An 18,137-nucleotide genomic window follows, 5' to 3' on the forward strand; every position below is an offset into this window, starting at 1 on the left:
AGTTACGCCGACGTATGTAATTTTTTATTTAAAATCTGTTGGATTGCCAAATACTTATAACCTTGTACTTTTGGCACTTGAAAAAAGTGTAAACAAACCTGAGCTGTCAAATTTGAGGGTTGTTTATTAGGTAACGTTTGGTTCCTGAATTTTTTTCTCTATTTAAAAATAATTGAGGTCACTACTATTTTCCATTTCATTCCACTAACATGTAATTTCGTTTAATTTGACGAAACGTATACACCTTCACGAATACAAACATATCGTCATTAACATTTAATGAATATTATTATTTTCTTCAGGGAACCATCAACCAAAAAGTACCTAATTTTGCAGAGGTTTAAAACTCATGGTTGCATTTTAATCTGGGTGTAACTCCGGTTTCACATTATCCGATCCGATATCGGATGTCGGAAGGATTTCGATGGAAAAATCCAAGATGGCGCCTGTATTGTATGGGATATCGGTCCTACATCCGATATCGGATCGGATAATGTGAAAACGCACCTAACTCCACTAAAATATAAATTTTATGTCTGACATTTGCCATTGCTTGTTATCAATCATCATCATCATCATCACCATCTGTTCCGAGTTCGATATTTGTGTTGATGATTGTTATATTTATGTTTTTTAGGGTACGGAACCCTAAAAAACATAAATATAAAAGGTACAAAAGGAACCCTTATGGCGACGCTTTGTCCGTCTGTCTGTATGTCTGTCACATTTCTAAATATCTCGAGAACTACTTACGCTATCGATTTGAAATTTGGAACAATTATGAACATTTTAAACCTCTACAAACTGAAACTTATTTTTAAAAATATATTAATATTAATTATAGAAAATAGCCAAAATGGAAGGAGGCAAACTGTAAATGTCAAGTTACTAGGTCAAGTGGGGTGGGTATCATTAGAAAGAGCTCAAATTGTACATATCAAAACTATTTTTTATAATTTTTTTGTAGTGGAAAATAAAAAGAATTATGAAGGAAAATGTAAAAAATAAAATACTATCCCCTTACCTTCCGAACTTTACCAACGAAAAATTATGACTTTTTACGAAATATTGGTTTTAAGCTAAATTTTACAGGAAAAGGTTTCTGGCCTCAAAAGGTTCACTATCCCTGGATCTGTCAAATTTGACGGCTCCGGTTTGTTTACACTTTTTTCAAGTGCCAAAAGTACAAGGTATAGATGCCGAAATTCGTAGTGGTATTGGAATGTTCTATATGCAAATGTGCATATATTTGCAAAAGTATTATCACTTTATCAGATTATCTCACAAATTAATAGGCTCAGGAATGTAATCTTGATATTAAGTTAAAAAAACACTATATTAAAGAAGACACCTGTAAATACTGAACAAATATTTGTCAGTGTGATTTCCGGATTAATCAATTACCTAAACTTATCAATTAATTTGAAAGATAATTAGGTTTTAATCATATGTTATCACGATTTAATCAATAGATTAATGACACAATTTTTAGACCTCACATTGAGCGGGCAGCGGTGAGGAAGGTAAGTAAATATTTTTGCAATATATTAAGTTGAATTTCCCGAGCTGGGGGGCCATTTTTGAACTTCGACCACTTGATTTCGTAGATTTCATTCAATAATATCTCCACTGCTAGCCATAGAAATTTCGCTAATAGCATTGAGAACGAGTGGTCAGCACTAGATTCCAAAATTCTAGCGCTCGTTTTGAAAAAACCCATTTCACCGCTTTCCGTAGACTTTTGAATGGCGAAATCGTGCACTCGAGCACAGATCAAATAATACTAGTAGACTCGAGATTCAAAAATCGGCCCCCAGATACAAAACGAGAAAGCATATACATATATGTATTTGCAAATATCTCGATCCGAAAATCGATCGGAGTTGTTTATTTTCACAAATTATTAGATGAGGTTTCCATTTCCATCGCACCAAAGGCGTTTTATACCATATTTCTACTTGGGCGAAGTAGACACTTAATCCTTGGACGGCCTAAGACATGAAATGAACATGGGAACGACTACTGCTTTCGTTCTTTAAAAATATTTCTTGATAATTTAAAGTAAGTCGAACGAGTTTTTGTTTCATTTAATGTCATATAAGCAGAGATCGGACGGATTTGCGACATTCTTAGTGACTTACGTCATTTTAATGACTTTTACTATGAGATGACGCACAAAAATCCGATCTCTGCATATAAGTTACATAAAACGATATTCTTTCTTAGGGCCACTTGCCACCCGCTTAACTCAAGGTTAGTGGGCTGTCAATTGTCGAATTCCATATAAAATGGTGAGTTAACCTCGGGTTAACCCTCCATTTTCGGTGGTGCAAGTGGCCCTTATAATGTTCCAATTGTAAATTTCGTGATTATATTATTACGCTACGGCTACGCTCGCGTTAAATTCGTAAATTGCGGAATGCTCCATACAAAAATCCCCCTCCCTCCCCATTTTAGGGAAGTGTGAGGTTAGTTAGAAAGAGACAAAAAGTAGCCTGTCACTCTCCATCCCTTCAACTATCTCCACTTAAAATATTACGTCAATTCGTCGCTCCGTTTTGCCGTGAAAGACGAACAAACAAACAGACACACACACTTTCCCATTTATAATATTAGTATGGATCACTTGATTTAACACGTTCACTGTTCAGTGTCCCACATGCTGCAAGTCTCATTATAATTAGGCGTCATCCATATATTACGTCACAGTGTAAGGGGGAGGGGGGGGCCATACTAAATGTGACAATCCCTGTTAATGGGATACCAAAAAGCGGGACATAGGGGGGGGAGGGGTCCAAAAATCTGAAATTTGGTGTGACGTGAAATGTGGATGATCCCAAAGCTGTAAGGTTTACAATTTAGAGCAAGACAGTGAACGTGTTAAGTGTAACTAAATAGGCCCATCTACGTACCTACGCTGTTTTTTTTTGTAAAAAAAAAAACAATTTCTAGATTGCGACTCTGTCAGACCCTCCACTGACCTAGGTACTTCATCGTATTTCACAATAAAAACTGATCGAAAAACAACCATAGTAATTGTTACATTTATCACAGATGGGCAGGGCGCGCTTGGGTCTTGCAACACTCGTAGTAAGTGCAGTTATAGCACTAGGAATCACCGGTACGTACCTTCACTAAGTCTAAGTACCTATAGCCTGGCAAGAAGAGTAAAAAATAATGGGGGCGCCACCGTCTATGTAAATAGTTTTGTATGTGGCAGCTATTGAGTCACATCTGTATGACAAAAGTAAATGATAAAAACAAGTTTAATTTCTACTCTTTTTTGCCAATATGTACAGTACTGTACCTACACATACATACCTAACATTATTTTTTTCATAAAGCAGAAATGAGCTTCTTAATATAAATCAAAAGTGGAAACCGACAACCACTAAATCGCTAGCCCAGTATATCATCAGTCATCATCATGCATAAACTTTGTGAGACATATTTTTAAATTAAAGGAAAAATGGAAAAATTCAAATTCACACCTTGCCGAGGCCAAAGGTCGCAGGTTCGAGTCCTGCCGGAGGTGTGAATTTTTCCATTTTTCCTTTAATTTAAAAATATGTAATATCGCCCGCAGACGTTTCTGCATGATAAAAAACAAATTTTGTGAGACATGTCATACATAAACTTTTTGTACAGAGGACCTGCCATGTCGCGCCAGAGATGTTGGAATTCCCGGCCGCTCTATAGTCTGCGTATGCGACGCTACATACTGTGATACCATAACGAGAGAGGAGCCAGCACCGGGGACATATGTCGCCTACACGTCGAGTGATGTAAGAAATAATAAATTAAGTATTTCACGCGGTTACCCGGTGGAATGCCCCATACTTATAGTAAAGAAGAGAGGTATATAGTTTTTTTAGGTATATTAATAGTAGGTACTGCAGCCTGTGGCAAATCCCTACGGGCAAAACTTGGCGTGTTTAGTACTTTTATTTCAAATATACTTATTTCATACATTTCAGGCTGGACAAAGATTCGAAAAAAGCTTCGGTGTGATCGAGACAGTATCGAATCAAGAAGAAAGTGTACCCGATGTAGAAAATCCAGAAGAATCTGAAGATGAGGATGAGGAAGGTAGCTACATTATATAATTTTAATCTTATACGGAACAACGTCTACTCGTAGGTGTTTAGTTAGTGAAATACGCTATCAAACGGTTCAAGTTTCAAAGAAGTTTGTTCAAGTTTGTTTCCATCACGAGCTGCCAACGATTTCACCTCAACCGTTACCTCTACACTAAGTAGGTACACTGCTGAGTATTTTTCGTTCCCAGATAGGTTACCACCACAGTTTCGGTTTCGTTCACAGAATTGGTTACCTACCAAAGACAGTACCTACATGTAAATCGGAAAAAAATACTAATCCTGCTTACATCTTTTTTAACCCCCGACACAAAAAAACGGGGTGTTATAAGTCTTTTAACCCCCGACGCAAAAACGACGGGTTGTTATAAGTTTGACGTGTCTGTCTGTCTGTCTGTCTGTGGCATCGTAGCTCCCGAACGGATGAACCGATTTAGATTTAGTTTTTTTTTTGTTTGAAACCTGAGTTTTAGTCAAAAGTGTTCTTAACCATGTTTCATGAAAATCGGTCCATTATGTCGCGGTAGGGGGTTTTTAATTTTTTTTATTTTGTGGTTAGGTTATTACAAAAAGCTTTTATTTACTTTCATCTGTCCAGTTGTTTGTCTGTAATCAAATCTTGCAAGTTAAATTTGACCCACTTCCCGGTTTCCGATCCGGTAAATCATGACAATGCAATATTATGGTATCATGTAGCTGATCTGGTGATGGAGCAGAAAGGTGGCCATAGGAACTCTGTAATTAAATGTCATATCCCCATCGATCCGAGTAAGGGGTTTTTAAAAAAGTCTCGGAGAGCACTAGGTAAGTGTTGCAAGAAAAGTACAGTCGGCGATAAAAGCTTGTGCCAAAAATTGAATTTTAGCTTTTTTACAGAAGAAACTTTGAGACGAGTAGTGTTGAGACTCTTCACCATCGCTCGATTTCAATATATCGAAGGATTTGGAGGGTCCGTAACTGATGCCGCCGCCATCAACTGGAGAAAATTATCAGATGCTGCTCAAGTTCACTTCATTAAGTAAGTCAACAATAGCAAGAACTACAAATGTTGTATGCCATTAAAAGACCTTCGCACACAATACTTCACAGGTGACAATACTGAGTTTAAAACCGACCATACTGAGTTTAAAACCGACCAAGTTAGCAAATCGCTTTCCGTCAAGGTCCAAGATGCCTTAAAAGTCTAAAGGGATCGAAAGGCCTGGAAATCTATCACCCGGAATCATGTGGTCACTGTCACATAGAAGCTTTGGTATGTGTGGGTAGATGTAAAAAGATCCAGCCTTAGAACCAGCTTACGTTTGTTATTTACTCTTCCGTCTCAACAATACATATTTTACATGGCGCAGCCGGTAGGATCCGAATCTACGCTCCCACTGGGAATCTGATTTCGAATCAGCCCCCAGAGAACTATTGAGGAAAGCGAAGCAAAGAGGACCAATTTAAAACAATTTAGAAATGAAACGAGTCATTTTTTTTTGCAGCTCGTACTTCTCAAGAACAGGTTTGGAATATAACATGATACGAGTGCCTATCGGAGGAGCAGATTTCTCGACACACCCCTACACGTACAATGAAGAACCTCGGTACGACCACGCGCTGTCCAACTATACTTTGTCAGACGAAGACTACTTTTTAAAGGTAAATTAATTCACAGACGTTTTGACATGAAAGAGGATGGGATAACGCATCTGGATCTACAGGTGTCTATAGACTGCAGTTCTTATTTCCAAACGTGCGTGCAGTAGGTAATTTTCTTTCCACACGTAGCCACAAGGGTTAAGCACCGGTTAAGTAAGTTGTAAGTTAACTGGTAAGCAAAAGGATTTCTTCTTGAAAACACTAGAAGCCTTACTTATCAGGATGTTTAGGAACGCAACATTACAGAACTACATTAACATACCCTACACTATCAATTAACAAGGTGCACATCTCTTGAACTGTATATATTATATAACATACCTGATGTAATTTTGTTTGTGCTTACTTCTGTTGTTTCTCCAATAAAGAAAATAAAATAATAAGAAAATAACAATTACTGTGAAATAAAATTGAATACAGATAGCTGGGGTGAATATACATATAAGAACGAAAGTTAAAATGTGATTTACTTTACCTGACATTTAGTAAATATCTACTTACACAAGTATATCATAATCATTTGTACTGTTAATTTCAATCGGATTATATACAATTTCTTTAGTAAGTATTTTGAACAGAAATTGGTAAGAAAATCACATTTTATTTCGTCCAGGATTCATCTCTATTGACGCCATCCATTTGACACTTCCTTTAAATTTGTACGAACGGACCTTTTAATTTTTAGTTACCAATGATCAAAAGAAGCCAAGCGGTTGCGACCGACGAGGTCAAGATCACAGCCAGCACCTGGTCTCCGCCGGTTTGGATGAAGACCAACGAGAGGATCACTGGCTATGGAACCGTCAAACCTGAGTACTACCAGGCTTATGCTGACTACCATATACGGTGTGTTATTTTTTTCTTACATTATTTTCAAGGATTAAAACCGTGACTTTCGTTAGGCTTTTGTTTATGTAATAACAGCTGCTGGGGTGGGAAGAGGTTACTCAAGTTTGCTGCCCAAGACCGGAGGCAATGGAGGAATATGATTTGAGCCCTACAGCCCAGCAGAAGGTAACACTAACAGGATTTAAAGAAGAATAACAGCTTTTACCCGAAAAGGGAGCCCACATGTTCTTATTTTTTGTTTATCAGTTCAAATCTCATTCATGTTTTAAGTATGTGTGGAACAAATAAAGCTTTTTTTTTAATAGCTGCTAAATTACGTATTTCTTTAAGTCATAACTTACAAGGGACAACAACATAAATTACAACGTTACGTGGGTTCTCACGTAACGTAAATCACACTGAATCTTAAATACCTATATACTCGTACTTAGTAATATTATGCTCTTCCAGAAGTCAATTACTCCTACTAAGCTAAAATGATATTTTCACTTACGGAATTATATCATTCATATTGACAATTTGGTACAGATTCATGGAAGAATACGAAAAGGCCGAAGTGAAGATATGGGCAATCACCACTTCGAACGAACCTATCAACGGCTTCCTCGGTGCACCATTTGTCAGCTTCAATTCTGTGGGATGGTCACCACGAAACCTGGTAAATATTATGCACAGCTACGTTTAAAGATTTCTGCGCATATACTGATACATTAGTTTGCAAGGACGTAGCATTCGGGGTCCAGCGGTGCACGAATGAGAGCTAAGCGTGCAGTCTATGCGACCAATCGTGAGCGGGATGCGAACGTATCAACCAATAGGGTTGTAGCATTCCACCATGGTGCAACAAACGGCCAGGAGGTCGTATGGTCAAATTAAACCAGACCCTAAGGGGTTACGCGCGGTGGCAAACGCAACTGGCTATGTCTCACCCCAGGTGCCGTAGCCGAATGGCATTTCTGGCCGCAAAAGGTAGTCTGGCTCTGTCGCGCCAATACGCAAGAGCGATAGAGGTAGATATCTACGAGCGTTTCGTTTCGTGAGCATCCTTTTTGGAACAACAATCTGTACATTTACCACTTGTGCAACTGCCAAGATGTAACGTGTTGTTTCGAATAAATTTTATTTCATTTTTTTTCATTTCATTTCATTTTTCATTTCATTCATTTGGCTTCGTACCCAGAAATAAATAAATATTATAGGACATTCTTACACAGATTGACTGAGGCCCACGGTAAGCTCAAGAAGGCTTGTGTTGTGGGTACTCAGACAACGATATCCATACTCCATACTAATATTATAAATGCGAAAGTAACTCTGTCTGTCTGTCTGTCTGTCTGTCTGTCTGTCTGTCTGTCTGTCTGTCTGTCTGTCTGTCTGTTACGCTTTCCCGCTTAAACCACGCAGCCGATTTTGATGAAATTTGGAACAGACAATCTTTAGACCCTGAGACAAAACATAGGCTACTTTTTATTTCGAAAAAAAGGGATGAAGGGGTTGAAAAAGAGGTTGAAAGTTTGTATGGGATTTCTTAATTTTAAAAGATAAAACCATGAAACTTTATATTTTAGCACTTGATAAGAAATCATTAAACATATATTTAAAGTCACATACAGGTCGAACGCGATTAATTAACATTATTTTTACCTTTAAAATAAACATGGTGGGAAATAAACATTAACTAAAAGCGGGTAGATTATATTTATTTGTCTACCCCGAACATTTATATAAATTAATATCGGGTAGTTTTGTGTTGTTTACATCTCCGGTGACATTTTGCTGGGACGTCAGTCTTCCGCGACCACGGCCAGTGCAACCTGGCCGAAACGTTGGGAAAAAAGGTAAAAATAATGTTAATTAATCGCGTTCGACCTGTATGTGACTTTAAATATGTGTACAAAGCGCGAGAACTTAAAGTGTTATATCATTAAACATCTTGATAAGGGATAGGGATAGGGATAGCGATAGGGATAGGGATAGCGATAGCGATAGCGATAGCGATAGCGATAGCGATAGCGATAGCGATAGCGATAGGGATAGGGATACGGATACGGATAATATGGGTATCGTTAGAGGGATACGGATAATCGGTCGGCGGTCTCTCAATACTTTTATTACGCGGGCGAAGCCGCGGGTAAAAGCTCATTTCATTTCATGCTCATTTTCATGTTTTACAATGTTTGCATTTTTAATTAGAGTGTCCGCTGATTATTTATGGCACGCGTGTTCAGTGGATACATGTGGAACGCAACTTAATCCATCCATACTATCCATCCATACTATACTAATATACTAATATATACTAATACTAATATACTAATTATACTAATATACTAATATACTAATTACTAATATTACTAATATTACTAATATTACTAATTACTAATTTACTAATTTTACTAATTTTACTAATCCATACTAATATTATAAATGCGAAAGTAACTCTGTCTGTCTGTCTGTTACGCTTTCCCGCTTAAACCATGCAACCGATTTTGATGAAATTTGGAACAGAAAATCTTTAGACCCTGAGACAGAACATAGGCTACTTTTTATTTCGAAAAAAAGGGATGAAAGGGTTGAAAGTTTGTATGGGATTTCTTAATTTTAAAAGATAAAACCATGAAACTTTATATTTTAGCACTTGATAAGAAATCATTAAACATATATTTAAAGTCACATACAGGTCGAACGCGATTAATTAACATTATTTTTACCTTTAAAATAAACATGGTGGGAAATAAACATTAACTAAAAGCGGGTAGATTATATTTATTTGTCTACCCCGAACATTTATATAAATTAATATCGGGTAGTTTTGTGTTGTTTACATCTCCGGTGACATTTTGCTGGGACGTCAGTCTTCCGCGACCACGGCCAGTGCAACCTGACCGAAGCGTTGGGAAAAAAGGTAAAAATAATGTTAATTAATCGCGTTCGACCTGTATGTGACTTTAAATATGTGTACAAAGCGCGAGAACTTAAAGTGTTATATCATTAAACATCTTAATAAGGGATAGGGATAGGGATAGCGATACGGATACGGATAATATGGGTATCGTTAGAGGGATACGGATAATCGGTCGGCGGTCTCTTACAATCAATGTGCTCTAAGACGATCGTTGTTTGCTTGCTTGAAGATTACGTTTGCGATAAGTATAAGCAAAATGTAAAAAATTGTAAGGGATAATAGAAAAAAGTACTTTTTACCCACCGATCATAGTGTCGAAATACGGGCTATGTGGGATGTTTATAAAGGTTTCCCCAGCGTATATAGAATTACCTACGCTGTGGTCGATGTGTAATATTTCTACAATCATTGCAAGCAAAAGTATTATGTGCAATCGAAATAATCGCAGATAAATATACCTACAGAGAAACCTACGGTCCCTACGGATCCAAATGAAAATCTTAATGAATACTTTTAGTACGCGGGCGAAGCCGCGGGTAAAAGCTAGTATACTAATATATACTAATATACTAATATACTAATATATACTAATATACTAATAATATTATAAATGCGAAAGTAACTCTGTCTGTCTGTCTGTCTGTCTGTCTGTCTGTCTGTCTGTCTGTCTGTCTGTCTGTCTGTCTGTCTGTTACGCTTTCCCGCTTAAACCACGCAACCGATTTTGATGAAATTTGGAACAGACAATCTTTAGACCCTGAGACAGAACATAGGCTACTTTTTATTTCGAAAAAAAGGGATGAAGGGGTTGAAAAATAGGTTGAAAGTTTGTATGGTATTTCTTAATTTTAAAAGATAAAACCATGAAACTTTATATTTTAGCACTTGATAAGAAATCATTAAACATATATTTAAAGTCACATACAGGTCGAACGCGATTATTACCTTTAAAATAAACATGGTGGGAAATAAACATTAACTAAAAGCGGGTAGATTATATTTATTTGTCTACCCCGAACATTTATATAAATTAATATCGGGTAGTTTTGTGTTGTTTACATTTCCGGTGACATTTTGCTGGGACGTCAGTCTTCCGCGACCACGGCCAGTGCAACCTGGCCGAAACGTTGGGAAAAAAGGTAAAAATAATGTTAATTAATCGCGTTCGACCTGTATGTGACTTTAAATCGAAACGTTGGGAAAAAAAAGGTAAAAATAATGTTAATTAATCGCGTTCGACCTGTATGTTGTGACTTTAAATATGTGTACAATGCGCGAGAACTTAAAGTGTTATATCATTAAACATCTTGATAAGGGATAGGGATAGGGATAGCGATAGGGATAGGGATAGGGATAGCGATAGGGATAGCGATAGGGATAGCGATAGGGATAGCGATAGGGACAGCGATAGGGATAGCGATAGGGATAGCTATAGGGATAGCGATAGCGACAGCGATAGCGATAGCGTTAGCGATAGCGATAGCGATAGCGATAGCTATAGCGATAGGGATACGGATACGGATACGGATACGGATATGGGTATCGTTAGAGGGATACGGATAATTGGTCGGCGGTCTCTTACAATCAATGTGCTCTAAGACGATCGTTGTTTGCTTGCTTGAAGATTACGTTTGCGATAAGTATAAGCAAAATGTAAAAAATTGTAAGGGATAATAGAAAAAAGTACTTTTTACCGATCATAGTGTCGAAATACGGGCTATGTGGGATGTTTATAAAGGTTTCCCCAGCGTATATAGAATTACCTACGCTGTGGTCGATGTGTAATATTTCTACAATCATTGCAAGCAAAAGTATTACGTGCAATCGAAATAATCGCAGATAAATATACCTACAGAGAAACCTACGGTCCCTACGGATCCAAATGAAAATCTTAATGAATACTTTTATTACGCGGGCGAAGCCGCGGGTAAAAGCTAGTATATAATATATAAATACTTATATACATAGAAAACATCCATTACTCAGGAACAAATATCTGTGCTCATCACACAAATAAATGCCCTTACCTGGATTCGAAAGATCTATAGAAAGAAATAACTACGATATGCTACGGAGCACAAACCGGCAGAATCCCTAGATCTATCGATCGAATCGAGCGACAAAGATCCGACTTAATATAATTTTGCTGTATTTCAGGGTCGTTGGGTGGCGAGCAATCTCGGGCCGACAGTTCGTAACTCCCGCTTCAACAACACGTTGATTTTGGCAGTAGACGACCAGCGATATAATCTGCCTTTTTACTTGCTCGGGGTATGTAATTTACTGAGACTACCTACTGATGAGGGTGGCATTGTTCCCGTAAACCCTTTTCCTACCGCAGCAATCTACAATGTTTTCCCAAAGAAATCAAAATATGTTCTACTAATTAATCCAATTTTGAGGATTAATTTGAAGACAATAGTCACATTTCCCGAAAGTACGAGTATAATTTGAAACTCTAAAGGCGCGTAGTGTCCAATCCGATTAAGAGTCCCAAAACATAACTATATACAAATAAGTACTTTGGTGACGGTCTCCGAATCTATACATATATGATATGTTAGATATATAGAATACTCTTATTTATTGGGACACCTCAGTCACACCTCGGACACTGGCGATCAACTATATGAAAGAGGCGCGTTCCTAGCACACAATCTAAGCTCGTGTAGGTGAACGCGTACTATTCTTGTATGAGTGAAATATGACAGGTCGACTGTTCGCGTTTTGACAGGCGGTAACTGTGAGGTAACCGAGTGGGGGTGGATGGCACTTTTAGCGGGGAGCGGGAGTGGCTATACTGTACGATAGTAATCTTTATTATACTGTGTCTCAGTAAAAGATAAAACTTAGAATGTTGTTTAATCTCATGAATGTTTTTTAGATGGAACGGGAAGACCCAAAATCTATTGAATACATTGATGGTGCAGCAATACATTATTATGGAAACTTCATACCTCCGATTATCATGACTGCAATACAGAACCGATATCCCGACAAAATTTTGCTTTCTACAGAAGCTTGTGAAGGTACGTAATTTTTTCCCTTATATATCTGTAGCTATTTTTAAATTTTTCCCCTCACCAGCTCGGAAACACGTGTTTTGTCCTTTAATACCAGCGGGTAAAAACGCATTTTATCCACTAGTGGGTAAAGTAATTTGACCTTGAATAAAGTCAAATTAACTGCTTTAAAATTGATAAAAGTAGGTGAATCTAGTAATAAAGATGATTTACCACCTGTGGAACTACTGGAAGCAGTGATAAACGCATTTTTTTGCGTTGTAGTTTCCTCGCTATAGTGAGGGGAAAAGTTTTGTGTTACACTCGGGTGCAAATGTATTTTACTTTTCGTGTGTTCAAAAACTCGCAAGTTCAGGATTCTATTCTCGAACCACTCGCTTCGCTCGTGGTTCAACTATAGAATCCTTTCACTTGCTCGTTTTTCAATTCCACACTCGGCGTTAAAATACAACTTTGCCCCCCTGTATAACAAATAACTATTTCGATGTACCTATTGCGTATTTTGGCTTCGCGATGAACGATTTATGATTTTCCGACATCATGATGTTTACAAAACTTTTAACAGGTGGAATGCCTTGGGACCGGGAGCAAGTTGAAATAGGCTCATGGGACAGGGCTCGAAAATATGTCAAGAGTATTTTACAGGTATGGATAAATAACCAACTATGTGCCTAGCAAAATCTGTATAGGTATTACGATTATTTGACAATTTTATTGTTAATACGGTTATGTGTTTACACGCCTGAATTCCCGAAAGAGGTATGCAGAGCACATGAAACTGCTCATATTTCAGAGCCACTCTTAAACAAAAACGAAATTATGATATTGCAGTGACAGGTGCTAACAAACCATCGCCGACACCGCACCATAATTGAACCCTTATCCGACAGTCGACTTCTACGACACTCATGGGAGGAAAGGGGGTATGATATTTACATGGAGTTTTACTGACAATTTGCTAGACATACTTTGACAATCTACCTACTGCATGATAACGTAATGTTAACAATGATGCGCTGTTCTAGGATCTCAACAATTACGTGGTCGGTTGGATAGACTGGAACCTTTGCCTGGATCCAACAGGCGGGCCAAATTGGGCCCGTAACTACGTCGACGCACCTATCTTGGTATACGGAGACCAAGATGAGTTCATAAAGCAACCCATGTTTTACGCGATGGGACACTTCTCGAAGTTCATCCCGAGAGGCTCTAGAAGAATTCAGTCTTCGAGAAGAACTCTTTTACACTGCAAAATGCAGCGTTTTTGAAGCCCGATGGAAATATCGTGATGGTGCTACAAAATACGTAAGTTGCGCAAATATACATCCCCCACCGAGAACAGAATCAAATTAATAACCATTGAGGGTACTCTGTACTCTACTTTTCTAATTAAGTTTTAAATAGGGGCCTGTTTTACGGTTCACCCTGTTGTGGCATATTTTTTTTTATGAATTGTGCATAATCGATTTAGTCATAATTGGCTTGGTGCATAAACTGCTATGGCATAGTCAAGTTTAGCATAATCTGTTTAGGCAGATTGTGATTTGTCCGAATATTATTTGTACATAAATTTGGTGCTCCGAATAATTTTTACGCATAAATTTTATGTGCATAAACTTAGTGTTCCGATTTAATGTTTTGGCATAACATCAGTATAGGTCGAATCTTACCATTATACATTCCCCTTTCCACATTCCACTTTTTCCTAGCGGTAATTTTCTGTTGTGGTCGCAGTTCTAACCTAACCTAACCCACTTTTCCCTAGTGGTGCTAGTCTGTTGTGGTCGCAGTTCTGACCTGACCTAACCCACTTTTCCCTAGCGGTGCTTTTCTGGAGCAGTGAGTATCTGTAGAGTTCGCAATTATAACCTAAAAGCGCATTTCTGCTTAACGAAAAATGTATGCGAAATAAGTTTCGGATAATGGGATATGTATGCTCATCCTATTTCTTCCTAATGACACTCGGCCTCAATAATAGTAGGCCAAAATAATATTCGAAATAACGTGAATTATACCAAACAATGTTTATGCTACATTAACATTCGGCAAAAATCGATTATGCCAAATCTGTTATGACAAAAGCCTTTCGGACAAATAAAGTTATGCCACATAGAGGGAACCCCTGTTTTACACTGTCCAATCCAATACCTATGTATCAATATCGCATAGGTACGACCTAAACTAAAAAGTGATATATGTATTTATTACTTGGCCGAATCTATTGTTCATCCCAAAGGATAAGGAATTAATTTCGTAGAACCAATTACAGATTTCGGACTGGACAATGTAAAAACACTCTAAGCAAGATAACTATCACTACAAGTCAAAATAATATGTGTCATGCCCACTGTCTACAAAAAATTGTATCTATGTAAAATGAAATAACTTTTTGTGGAGAAATGGAATTAACCAGCTGGTCACCTTCATCACACTTATAGTATGTAAAAACGAAAATTCATCATATCTTCTTACTTGTATAATCTTTAATTGATGAACCAAACTCTGTATTATGTTCAACTCAATATTTGGCAGGTTTTTTGATGAAAACTTAAATCATAAGCAAGGCTTGACAATGGGCAATAAAAATAAACTAACCAATGTGAACCATTTCGCTGGAGCTAATTTTCTGTCCCTCTTTCTACAGGAGAAACACTGCACGAAACCTTCGCGTCGAAATCAGCAACACCCGGTACATCGAACTTCTCATGGAAGCCCGTTCCATTAAAACTATAGAAATCAACATAAATTAGAACATATGATATCTTGTAAAAACATTGTTTTATTCCAATACATTGGTAATTGCTTCAACAATAACTCCAAACATAACAGATAATTAAATAACAATGTATGTGGTCCGTGCGATTTGTGGTACTTTACAGTATTCTATTAAATTTATTGCACCTCCCTATTTCTTAGAGCATTGAGACAGGAGAAATCATTTGTCATGTACTCTACAAAAACTCTACCAAGGTTTGCAGGGGAGGGATACACAAAATGTATAGCTATGTAACTTAAAAATAGTCATATCAGACTGTAACTTAAAAATAGTCATATCAGGAGTGATTCTCTCTGTCTGTATGCTCTGCTCTGGTACATATTTAACCAGCAATCTTTCAAAACCACATCTAATTTTCAATAAAGGCTATTTATTGTTGGATAAGGCTTTGCATACTGTTTCGCCTTGCAAGAGATATCATTTAATAACAAGATTTAATTGATTTCTTAAACCCTCAGTTGCCAAATAATTATTTAAATCTTCCAATACACCAATCAGAACTTCCTAATATGTATTTATTTTAAATTCTTTGTTAAAAATTGTTTACCTTAATAATCCTGTTTATTTACACTCTGCCATAATAAATCCAACCTGGAGCACTCTGCCATTTTTTTATACATATAAACTTTGAGACAAGTATAATTAGTTTAACTATCAGTCAAGGATGCCATTTTGTCTAAAGGCCAAACTCTGCATAGTACTCTGCTTCTGATCAAGCCTTGAGGCACAGGTCCATAGACCCTCGAGTCTGATGAGTTGCTTGCATTATCTCCTTCTAACCACACATGCCCTCTCGGTACCACTTGACTTCTTCTTGGAAACTGACCCCTCATTTTGTCTCCGGGGAGGCCAGTCACTCTTTTACAAATGTTCTGGCTAGGATTGTGAGGGCTCCTAGCAATGACAATATCACCTCGACGTAGCCGTTGCAAGCGAGGAGTTATGTGTTCTGTGAGTAAAATGTTATTTGTTTCTAATGTTGGCTCCATTGATGGGCCTGAGCACTGTAACAATAGAAAAAGTCCTTAAGAATATTGTTTACTTTCGCAGCATCATGGCCGTTACAAACTTACAGTAAAATAAAACAAGTTCACAGAGTCGAGTGCAAAGGCTATTATAGTTGCTGTTACACCTATTAGATTGAACTTACCATTACAAAGTCACCTATATATTCAAACGTACAATGTGTGATACACGCGTATTGGAAACAGTAGCCCATAAAACCAAAAGTTTTGCCAATAAATTTAAAGAACGGCATCGTTCTGTATAGCCTAAAAAGCTTTAAGTTTCATAACCATTAACCTGTACATTATCAGCTGATGCCCTTTTTCTCAGGCTTTCTCTTGAAGAATATTAAATATAAAACGTATTAATGAGTTAAGTAAAGCTGGACTATCCTTATATAATTATTTTCTTAAATAGTTATGAGGGTTATGGTCTTTAATTTATCCAATTTATATCCAATTGAATTCAACAAGAAATTGTATTGCTTATTGAATGACAATTTGACATTGACGTGACAGTGACAACGCCATAGACAATCAAATTATCATGACATAATATTATAAGGACTCAACAGACCTTTGTGATAAATCGGTCCAATAGAGAGAAGCTATTTTTATTTATATTATAAATAGCTTCACCTGTATTTTGACGTGATAACGTCTAATAACTCGTTACTACGGGCTGCATGCACGAAAAAGATGACGTCATTGTCCCGTTCCGCAAGGCCCGCAAGCAAGAGCGCGGCACGAACGAGAGAGAAGCGTGATCGGCTCGAGCGATCGGCTCAGTTCGGTTCGTGCTGCATCTATCTCCCTTCCACTCGATTAGCCTAGCATAAAGCTAGGAACATACTACGCGGACGTCCGTCGTAAATCGACCGCGGACGGGGATCTGGACAATGAATATACATTTAACCGTGCAAACTATCGGTCGACGGACGTGGACGTAGCCTTGAGCGCATGGACGTCCGATCGAAATCTGGCTCGCTGGATGTTTTGTTCCGTGCACACTAATCGGTCGCGGTCGCGGTCGATTTACGACGGACGTCCGCGTAGTATGTTCCTAGCTTAAAGATACACGTGAACTCAAATGTTTATAAAGTGAAGTGAAATGTTATTGTGATTTTCATGTGTGTTCAATACAATTGCGGCAATATAGGTAAGTAATTCTTGCATTTGAAAATCTCATCGTTTAATCTATACCACAGAATATATAATACTACAAGTACAGAAGGCCCACTGCTTTGATGTTCACGAAATGCCGCCTTTTGAATGCCTACAAAATTCTAACAAAGAAACGAGCAGCACGTGCGCAGCGTCGGACAATAGGGTTGCCTATGAATTAAAACGATTTAATACTCAGATAAAATGCTTATTATATTCAAGTCTTGGGTACTTTCTAGGTATATACATGTACAGTATTTATATATTATTGTTGAAATCCCAACATCACAAGCCTTATTGAACTTTTCCGTGGGACTTAAGCAATAGTAGATCTGTGTAATATTGTCCTATTTTATTCATGATGTTTATTTAACTAAGCATTCTAAGCCATTCACTTTAAAAGAAGCTTAAAAAAACTCGCGACGTAAAGTAACAATAGAAAGTGGGAACGTGAGTTCCGTGAAAACGCGCCGCGCGCCACCCCTGATAAGGCCGCGAACTCGCGGCCGCCAGCATGTACTTTGTAGCGCGGCGATAGAATCGTGGAGTGAGCCGCCCCTGTCTATACTACTGTAATGTTTGACGTTATCACGTCAAACTACCGTCCGTAAACTAGGCTTGTGCCGTTTCGTTCGTTGATCGGAGCGCTCCGATCTCGTTCAATCGCTCCCACGAACT

The 18,137-nt window shown here is 37.8% G+C and overlaps 2 protein-coding genes across 2 annotated transcripts; one reads left to right on the top strand and one right to left on the bottom strand.

The window, feature by feature from the left end:
- Nucleotides 1-1,489: 1,489 nt before the first annotated feature.
- LOC125229041 (lysosomal acid glucosylceramidase-like) lies at nucleotides 1,490-15,287 on the top strand. The gene is made up of 13 exons (XM_048133809.1): nucleotides 1,490-1,523; nucleotides 3,055-3,121; nucleotides 3,649-3,785; nucleotides 3,978-4,089; nucleotides 4,974-5,115; nucleotides 5,582-5,738; nucleotides 6,424-6,584; nucleotides 7,116-7,245; nucleotides 11,650-11,763; nucleotides 12,377-12,521; nucleotides 13,081-13,160; nucleotides 13,541-13,820; nucleotides 15,160-15,287. Exons 2-12 carry the CDS (start codon nucleotides 3,055-3,057, stop codon nucleotides 13,781-13,783), a joined length of 1,488 nt encoding a protein of 495 aa, XP_047989766.1. The 5' UTR covers nucleotides 1,490-1,523; the 3' UTR covers nucleotides 13,784-13,820; nucleotides 15,160-15,287.
- LOC125229042 (mitochondrial inner membrane protease subunit 1) lies at nucleotides 15,277-16,994 on the bottom strand. Its single transcript, XM_048133810.1, has 2 exons — nucleotides 16,442-16,994; nucleotides 15,277-16,295 (listed from the first exon to the last, which is right to left on the bottom strand). Exons 1-2 carry the CDS (start codon nucleotides 16,547-16,549, stop codon nucleotides 15,939-15,941), a joined length of 465 nt encoding a protein of 154 aa, XP_047989767.1. The 5' UTR covers nucleotides 16,550-16,994; the 3' UTR covers nucleotides 15,277-15,938.
- Between the last annotated feature and the right edge of the window lie 1,143 nt (nucleotides 16,995-18,137).

Source organism: Leguminivora glycinivorella, chromosome 8, assembly GCF_023078275.1.
Source record: "Leguminivora glycinivorella isolate SPB_JAAS2020 chromosome 8, LegGlyc_1.1, whole genome shotgun sequence".
Lineage (NCBI taxonomy): Eukaryota > Metazoa > Arthropoda > Insecta > Lepidoptera > Tortricidae > Leguminivora > Leguminivora glycinivorella.

Excerpts from the sequence above, each read along its gene's own strand:
- LOC125229041 (XM_048133809.1), top strand. The coding sequence starts at position 3,055 with ATGGGCAGGGCGCGCTTGGGTCTTGCAACACTCGTAGTAAGTGCAGTT. Across the intron at positions 6,585-7,115 it reads TATGCTGACTACCATATACG|ATTCATGGAAGAATACGAAA; the intron begins GTGTGTTATTTT and ends AATTTGGTACAG. Across the intron at positions 7,246-11,649 it reads GATGGTCACCACGAAACCTG|GGTCGTTGGGTGGCGAGCAA; the intron begins GTAAATATTATG and ends GCTGTATTTCAG.
- LOC125229042 (XM_048133810.1), bottom strand. The coding sequence starts at position 16,549 with ATGCCGTTCTTTAAATTTATTGGCAAAACTTTTGGTTTTATGGGCTAC. Across the intron at positions 16,296-16,441 it reads ATATAGGTGACTTTGTAATG|TGCTCAGGCCCATCAATGGA; the intron begins GTAAGTTCAATC and ends CTATTGTTACAG.